The 8,604-nt window shown below is 45.5% G+C and overlaps 1 protein-coding gene across 1 annotated transcript; it reads right to left on the reverse strand.

Moving 5' to 3' along the window:
* Positions 1 to 3,910: 3,910 nt before the first annotated feature.
* On the reverse strand, positions 3,911 to 5,807 carry TCEAL6 (transcription elongation factor A like 6). Its single transcript, XM_046673801.1, has 3 exons — positions 5,720 to 5,807; positions 5,095 to 5,161; positions 3,911 to 4,744 (listed from the first exon to the last, which is right to left on the reverse strand). The coding sequence occupies exon 3, from the start codon at positions 4,715 to 4,717 to the stop codon at positions 4,112 to 4,114; it is 606 nt and encodes a 201-aa protein (XP_046529757.1). The 5' UTR covers positions 4,718 to 4,744; positions 5,095 to 5,161; positions 5,720 to 5,807; the 3' UTR covers positions 3,911 to 4,111.
* Between the last annotated feature and the right edge of the window lie 2,797 nt (positions 5,808 to 8,604).

The raw sequence follows: 8,604 nt of genomic DNA on the forward strand, positions 1-8,604 counted from the left end.
ATAGGAAGATTGTCTTTGTGGGCCTGACCTAATCACATCATATCTTTAAATAAGGGGTCTGGAGTCAGAGACAGAGAGGTCAGATATTAGAAGCATGAGAAAGAGTCAACATACTATTGAAGATGGAGTGAGCCTCGTGGTAAAGAAAGCAAATAGCCTCTATGAGCTGAAAACAGCCAAGCTGACTGCCAGCAAAATAAATGTGGGACCACAGTCCTGCGTTTACAAGGAACCGAATTATGAAAACAACCTAAATGAGCTTAGAAGCAAATTTTTTCCCCAGAGCTTCCAGATGAGATATCTGGCTAACATCTTGATTTCAGCCTTGTGAGACCCTAAGCAGAGGACAAAATCATGCTGTGCCAGACTTCTGACCAACAGAGGTGTGAGCTAATAAATGAGTGTTTTGTTAAGCTGTTAAGTGTGTGGTAATTTGTTGTGCAATAGTAAATGATTATATCATGGGACACAAACATCTGCCTTATCTGTGCCCTTTATAAGTGGTCCATCTACAAACCTATTCCTCAGACTTCCTGATCATTAATTTTCTGATTTAATTCTCTTCAAGTCCCTGACCAATCTTTTAATCATTGTACATGAGCCAGAGTAGATCCATACTTACAGCCATGATGGGTTGTAAACAAAGAGGACAATCATATGAGCCACACAAAATTCTGCCCACTGGTAGTATATCTCTTTCCCATTGTTTGTCTGAATCATTCTTTTATGGCACTATTATAGTGCAGCAGACATCCACTTGCAGCTACTATCAACATACCAAGAAGATACATCCATGACTGGACCATTGTTTTATCCTTCTTTTGTTAACTGGTCATGAGGAACTCCCTGTGAGGCCATATATGTTGGTTGAGAGAGAGACAAGGAAATAGCAGAAGTAGGTATCATGTAATTTACTTGTGCCTTCTTGACTTACTCAGGCCCAGACTTTTAAATCCATTTGCAATTCATGGTGGGAAGCTGGTGCTCACACCAAACTTTATTATTCAACAGAGTAGACAGAAACAAGTTCATAATGGGTGTCTCATTTGTGCAGAAAATTAATATCTCATGGCCAGGTGTTAAGTCTCTCCCAGGGTCTGGTAGCAAGCTAGAAGCAGCTTCTCAAATGGAGACTAGTAGCCAAGAGAAAAGGGCCTGGCTTTGCTCTAAAACTTTATGGGTGTGTATTCTAATTCTACTATTGAGACTTTCTAAAGCTTCATAGACTCTGTCTAGCAGGAATACAATACAGCTGGGACTGTAGGATCACGAGGATGAAGTGTCAGAGAAGATTGCTCTATAGCCTATAAAAGTAGATCTTTTTCTTGCTTTGGGTACCACTCAAAACTAGAAACCATATGGAGTTCAAGCACAAAACCAATATGATATATGTTGTCTCTGACATCCAAGGCCTTGCTTCCCACAGACTAAGTGGAGAAAGATCATCTGCAGGTAGCTCAACTGCTATCCCTCCAAGACAGCCCCTCACCCCTGGCCTCCCACCCTGGCAGGCATACTCTGTTCCTTTATGAGTCTGTGCTCCTGTGGCATACCCAAAGCTCTCCACTGGGTCCCTTTACACACAGATTCCACAGTTGTGTAGTTTTGCTTTGCAGACTCTGTCTTCCCAGGGTTGAGAAGTTCCATTCCCTCCAGCCTAGGAGCTCTCCTTGGTGCTGCTGAGTGCATATTTTTTTACTAACGACAGCTCTGTCTGTGAATTGTAGTAGGCCCTATCCAGCCTGTGAGGCCCGTAAGTCCCCGATGTTTTTGGAATTGTAAGTAAACCCTGTTAGACAATTGAAGTTATTCATCCAAGGTTATTTATGTAGACAGGGACTAAACTTGGAGAAAAACTTGGGGTTCCTGGGAATTAGTCATTATTATTTATACTTTCATTAAGTACCTACTATTTGTCAGGTACTGTACTGGGCACTAGGGATACAAGTATGCAATAGACTGGATATGTTTTGAGATGCAAAGAGTCCAATGCAGTGTTTCTCAATGTTTTAAACCACAGCTCGCAGTCAGAAATATATTTTTCATTACAATTGATGGTGCATACGCATACACACATACATAACTGAAACACAAATTTCACCAAACAGTACTCACCTTAGCTACCTGCAATGCAATTTGATATTTTTATTTGACTCTACTTTATTTTATTAAAAAATTGCAAATCTTGACCCACTGAATTAATGCCAGACCTATTAATGCATGGAGAGGAGGCATCACTGTGGTTTGACAAACATGGGTCTGTTTAATAATCTGTGATGTGTATCTTATATAGTACATATATCTATCCTTCTAGGCACATATTTCATGTGAAGGTGGGGGTGGGGAGCCTGAAAAGTCTCCTTGTGAGCCAGTGCTTCTTAAGCTTCAATGTGCATAGAAATCATCTGGAGATCTTGTTAAAATGAAGATTCTAACTCAGTAGGTCCAAGGTAGGGCCTGATATTCTGAATTTCTAATTAGGTCTTAGGTGATGCTGATGCAGCTGGTCCATGCACATGTTCACTAATAAGGATCTAAAAACCAAATATGTTGATGGATCCACTGAACCGATAACGTGGGGCCTGACAACAGTTTCCTGGGAGAGAACTCAACCTAGGAAAAAGAGTCTGAAGATTAGATACTAAACTGTGAGGATAGCACAGCCTCTATCATACAGATTTTTTTTTCCTGATCTAACCCACAATATCTGAATTTGGTGAGAAAGATATTTATGTACACAAAAACACACAAACAAAATACACAAAAATGATCATTTTGCTAAAAAAAAGTCTGAATTAATTAGAGTCCCAAGTAGTAGTGGACAGATACAGATAATTGAGTAACTGTAACTCTCAAGTGGGGAGAGGGCTTTATCCACACTTTTATAGGGGTTAAGTATGGGTGGGCATTGGCTCCAGAGAAATTGATAGGGCTTTGGCACCTTAACGCTTCCAGCTCATTAGACAGTATCAGTAACGAGTACAGGAGCTAGGAGAAGGGGCACAGTGCCCAGTGGACATGGCAGTATCCAGGAGAGAGTAGCATCCATCTCTCAGCTGCCTGGGCTTGTTCCTGGGCACATGTGAGAGCTCCCTCAGTCCTGCTCTAAGTGTCTGATTCCATCCACTTACCTGCTACTGCATGGGATTGATGTGGGACCCCCCCCCCCCACACACACACACACAAGTATCTGGTGTGGGCCAGGTCACAACACAACTGACATATTCAGTACCTCATCTGATCCACTAAGCAGTCTCATGAAGAAAGTATTATCTCCATTTCACAGATGACAACACTGACCCTTATAGCAGCGGGTCTGTTATAACTGCTAGGTTGATTCCTCTAGCTATGAGTCCAAGAGATAATGCAAGTTTTACTTATCATTCTACATTTTGACAACAGGAATTTTAAGTGTCTTCATTGCCCTCATAAGCTCCCTGAAGAGTTTAGTCTCTTATGTATTGTTTTCTGGTTTTAGTCATTTATTTATTATAACCTACATAATCCATATATCTTTTAGGGAAAAGTGGAGATGAGTGAGAAAAGAAAAAGAATCACACGTGGTGGGAGCCACAGGACAGTAGAGGATCCAGGAGAAGGAGTGGCAGTGCCCACTGACACAGTTAGAACGAGGGGAAGGCATGGGGATGCACACTCGTAGAGGAATGGCATGGGGGCACCTAACCATCAGGTGATTGGACTCATTTTTGACCACAGACAAGACATATTTTTGGCTACTATGCAGAAAAAAACCATTGCCTACTTTTTAGTGCACACACTCTCAGAGTTTTCTCTATGCACAAATGCATTATGCCAACTTATTTATATTTTTACAAAAATGGGCTGATGCTGTGTATGCGGTTCTGAAAACTGCTTTTTCTTTATTGTTATTTTACAATGTACCACGAACAACTCTTCCATGCACATGGGTGAAAATCCCTTACTGACAGACAGAGCACTGTAGTTGGATCAAAAGGCTGCTGGTAACAAGAGTGACACCTAAAGCAAAGTATCAGCTTAAGGTTAAAGCACATAGCCTGGCAAATGCCTGCCAGGGAAAGCAGGGTTGGCAATATTCCCATCAGAGAAATCAGAATCAAGGCCACAGGCATTAAAGATAGGGGATATCATGTAAACCCCTTTGGCCCCGACCTCCGCCCCTCACTCCCCTGACACCTCGTTGACCCCTTGGGGCGAATGGATCCTGTACATCTCTTTGCATCCAATGAAAACCACCCATTTTCTGCTTTTTCCTTAGCTCTTCCTGAGCCCTTGACATATCTCCACATTCTCTCATCATCTCCTCACTGCCCAAATGCCTTTCCTGTAGGTCCTCCTGATAGTCCTTGGGGGAGTCGTCCGTCCCCCTGTCGGTTTTCCTTTTCGCTTTCCGGGGCACATAATCTTCAGCCGGGCGCTTTTCGGCAGCCCGCCGATCGCTCTCTGGCTTTGCCTGGGATTCTCGCTTGCCCTCGCCGCCCTGTGGTTTTCCCTCATCTTCGGACTTGCCCTGCTTGTCCTGCTTTCCCTCATCTTCTGGTTGTGCCTCATCATCTGGCTGTCCCTCATTCTGGAGCTTTCCCTGGTGCCCTGGCTGCCCCTCTACTTCTGGTTTTCCTTCCTCATCTGACTTTTCTTCATCTTCAGGCTCTACTTCATCGTGTGTCTTTCCTTCACTTTCCAGCTTTCCTTCATTTTCATTGCAGAGTTTTTCCATGTTGAGATTTCCTCTCCTTTTCCTGTCCTGGGGGTGAGGGGAATAGGAGACAAGGGAGACTGAGGGCTTGGGGGTGGAATGCAGGTCTGGATAGTACTTGCATCTCGTCCCCTGTCAGGGTTCCCCTGACCAGCCTCGGCCTCCAAGTGTGCCTCCTGCCCACCCCTTTACCCCCATCACTCCTCCCACACACCAGAGCCAACCCTTTCCCTGGCAGGCCCTACCACCTTCCGCACCATCCTTCAGTGTGGCAGCGTGCGTGTCTATTATATGTGTGGTGGTGGGATGCGAGTGGGGCCCTCAAATTCTGCCCAGGCCATGCCCTCCACCCGCCTCCCCCGGGTCCCCGTCCGGGGCCCCTCCCCGCTTTCACTGACCTGCAGGGATTCTGGACAGCTTCCTCCTTTTCTAGCCTAGCAGAGTGCTGGGAACAGACACGAAGACCTGCAGACAGAGAGCAGACAGGGGCAGGGGCTGCACGCTCAGGGCACTGAGGTTTCTTTTCTGAGTCCGAGCCCTCATCATCCAACGTTTCCCTCTCCTATTTCCCCTGCATCCCAGCCGCCATTACCTTTCAGGCCTCGGGCGCCAGACCAGGATGCTTTCCAAACTGCTTGGGTCTCTGTGTCCCCCTCCCCTGCAGGCAACCCGCCCCCACCCCCCGCGCTTTTCGCGGAGGTCGCTATTTCCTCATAGGCGCAGAGTGTGAGAGGGGTTATTGGCAGAACGTGTCTACGTTTCACTGTCGCACTGCGGGGGCGCCCCCTCCCCTCCCCATCGCAGGCTCGAAAATAGATGGAGGGCGCAGAGGAGGGGCGTCGAGGAGAAGGCGGCGGGGCCCGCTGCAGGGTCGTCCCTCCCTCCCCACTGCCCGCGCCCCGTCCCCCTCCTCACCCATCTCCTGGACCCCTTCGTCGGCCCCTCCCCGCTGCTCCCGGATCCTACTCCCACCCACCTCCAGCCCTGCCCCTGGCTGCCGGCAGCGCCCACCTCCACACTGACCTGCGGGCCCGGGACCGCCTCGGGCTCGCCGAAGCCCGCTCGCCCCTCGCCCGCCGCCCGGGCAGCTCCGGGAGCCGGTTTGCCGCCGGCGACGGGACCGCAGGGCGGCGGGCGGGTGCGCGGGCTGCTGCCCACGTCGGCGCCCGGCCGGTCACGTGAGCGCCGCGTCACCTGGCTCGGCCCCCGCCCCGCCCCCCCACCCCATCCCCGAGGGACCGGCAGCTGTGGACCGTGGCGGGGGCGTGGGGGGTGCGGGTGGCCAAGAGGGAGTCACCGAGAGAGCAGGAGGGAGGCGACTTCCTTATCGCAGGTACTTTACCTGCTCATCTCAGGTCCTTGCGCAGCATCCCTCTGAGATGCTCATGATCCCTGGGTGTGACAGCTGATCACAGGAAGGGTACCTGACTTGACCAAGAGCGCTCAGCAACTGAGCCCCACAGCCCGCTTTCAGGACCGGCTTGGCCTAACTCCAGGGCCCAGGTGGTGGTGCCCACTAGGAAGCTGCGCTGCCACCTTGAGTGGCGGTGTTCCTGAGCTTCCTCTCTCCTGGGTGATCTCTGTTCACTTCCCTCCAAGCACAGATGATTCCCAGATTTCTTCTCCAGGCTGTTGCCTCCCCGGACCTCAGACCCTCTTTGTCAACTGTCTATTGGACACCACTGCCTGAATGTCCCTCAGGGGCCTCGAAATCTTTATACCCCAAACTACTTTCACCAACTTCGTTCTCGCCTTCTCCATTTACTTCTCTTCACTTTGGAAACTTACACTCCATCAGTTCTGACCTGTTCTCGTCTAGAGAGAATGCCAGGCAGCTAAAAAAAAGAAAGCATTAAAATATTTTTAAAAATGGGCCACAGATGCACAGACCCATCAAAACCCTTGGTTCACAACACTCCTAAGTAACCCATGCTTGTCCCTCTTCTTTCTCTTCCCTTCCCTTTCTTTTTCTCTTTCACATTTCTGAAGCCACCACTCAACCCAAGAACTGGAAAATTGCCAGTATTTTAGCTTCTACAGTGTAGTGACGGGCACATGCTCACACACACACACACACACACACACACACTGTATGTGTGTACGAGTGTATGTGTAAATATGGGAAGCACTATTTCTATTTTATTTGCAAAATACCACATCTTATTTACACAATTATGTTATGTGCAACACACCCAATTCTAATTATATTTCTGCTACTGTTTCTTAATTTAGTAAAACATTGATCTTTCTAAAATGGTTTGTGCTACCAAGATGTGTATTCACATTATCACCACATAACTAGTCATTTTATCCTGTGTTGAATTTTTTAACCAAATTAACAATGCCATTGGTAACAAGGCTAGACGTTACCCTTTCATCAGTATGAACCTCCAAAAAAATGTTACTATTATTATTCCGTGAATTTTAATGAAAGTAATATCAAATCACTGTTGGCATTAACTGATTTTCTCTTTTAATCATCTGATGATGCTGATTGTAAATTATCATCAATAATTATTTTGCTAAGTTCTTTTGCTAATGAAGTCAACTTTTTAACAGCTGTTACTCCTATTTTTGAACATGCACGCAGAAACTTGGAATTCAAAATTTGTATAATTAAATGAGAAGAAAAATAGTTTGATCTAAATTAGAATTTCTGCTCATAGAATGAGAAGTCGACACAACTTCTGCATCTGTATGTACTAAATTGACACATTCTTCTTAAAATAACTACTACCTTCTGAAGTAGATGCAAATGTTTCTTCAGCAGGTTTGCAGATTTAAGTTTTCCTGAGGTAAATAATATCACTACAGTCCTCTTGGTGCATGGTAAATGTCAGCAAACATTTTGTGCAAGTTAAACGTTTTCATCAACTTTCCCAAGAAAACGAAATATGTTACTTAATTTTCCATTCAATATGCACTTTTGTTTCTTATTGAAAAGTTAAAGAATCATTCCCAACAATAAAATACATATAGATGTAGATTTATAGTGTATAATAAATGATAAAACCACTGTACCAAGAATGTTCATGCTCCACAGCAGGACAGTTCAGCCTTCACTTCCCACACGTATTTCACATACATTTAACTTATGATTCCCCATGTTTTCCTCTGATCTTATGGTTGGTAGGCTGGCACTTTCATGCATTTTGGAGGTCCTTGGCAGGGGTCATGGCCCAACTAGCTAATCACATATAACCAGCAGGGGTAGCAGCATCAAACGTTTTTCTCATTACCACTCAAGACAAAAAGGAGCCAGCTCTAACTGCCCCGCATGAATTTACTTCATTTTAACAGTGGGTACTCTGCAAGTTGTCTTCGACAGAGATATGTTAATTATGTTGAATTAGGGAAGAGACTTTTCAAATGTGATTAAGAGTCTTTAGATTGGGAGAATATTCTGGATTATCCAGACAGGTCATAAATACAGTTACAAGTGTCCTTATAAGAGGGACACAGAGGGAGATTTTACTACAGAAGAAGGCAATGTGACAACTGAAGCAAGATGCTAAGCTGCTGTCTTCAAAGACAGAGGAAAGGGCCATGAGCCAAAGAATGCAAGGAATAGAGCTCTAGAAGCTGGAAAAGGCAAGAAAATGGATTTTCCCCTAGAGGTTCCAGAGGGAGCATAGCCCTGCCCATAACCTTGATTTCAGCCTAGTAAAACTGATTTCAGACTTTTGACTTACACTCTTGTAAGAGAATGAATGTGTATTGTTTTAAGCCTTCAAGTTTGTGGTTATTTGTTACAGCAGCTCTAGAAAACTAATACACGTAAACAAGCTTCACTAAACCCATTCTGGCTTACTTTAATGTAAATATCAGTAATAATAATACATTGTTTAAAAATGAAAAATTTGGGGGGTAGGCCTGGTGGCATAGCGGTTAAGTTTAGCACTCTGCTT

This window comes from Equus quagga, chromosome 10 (genome assembly GCF_021613505.1).
Source record: "Equus quagga isolate Etosha38 chromosome 10, UCLA_HA_Equagga_1.0, whole genome shotgun sequence".
In the NCBI taxonomy this organism is placed as follows: Eukaryota; Metazoa; Chordata; class Mammalia; order Perissodactyla; family Equidae; genus Equus; species Equus quagga.

Coding starts and splice junctions, on each gene's coding strand:
- TCEAL6 (XM_046673801.1), bottom strand. CDS start 4,717: ATGGAAAAACTCTGCAATGAAAATGAAGGAAAGCTGGAAAGTGAAGGA.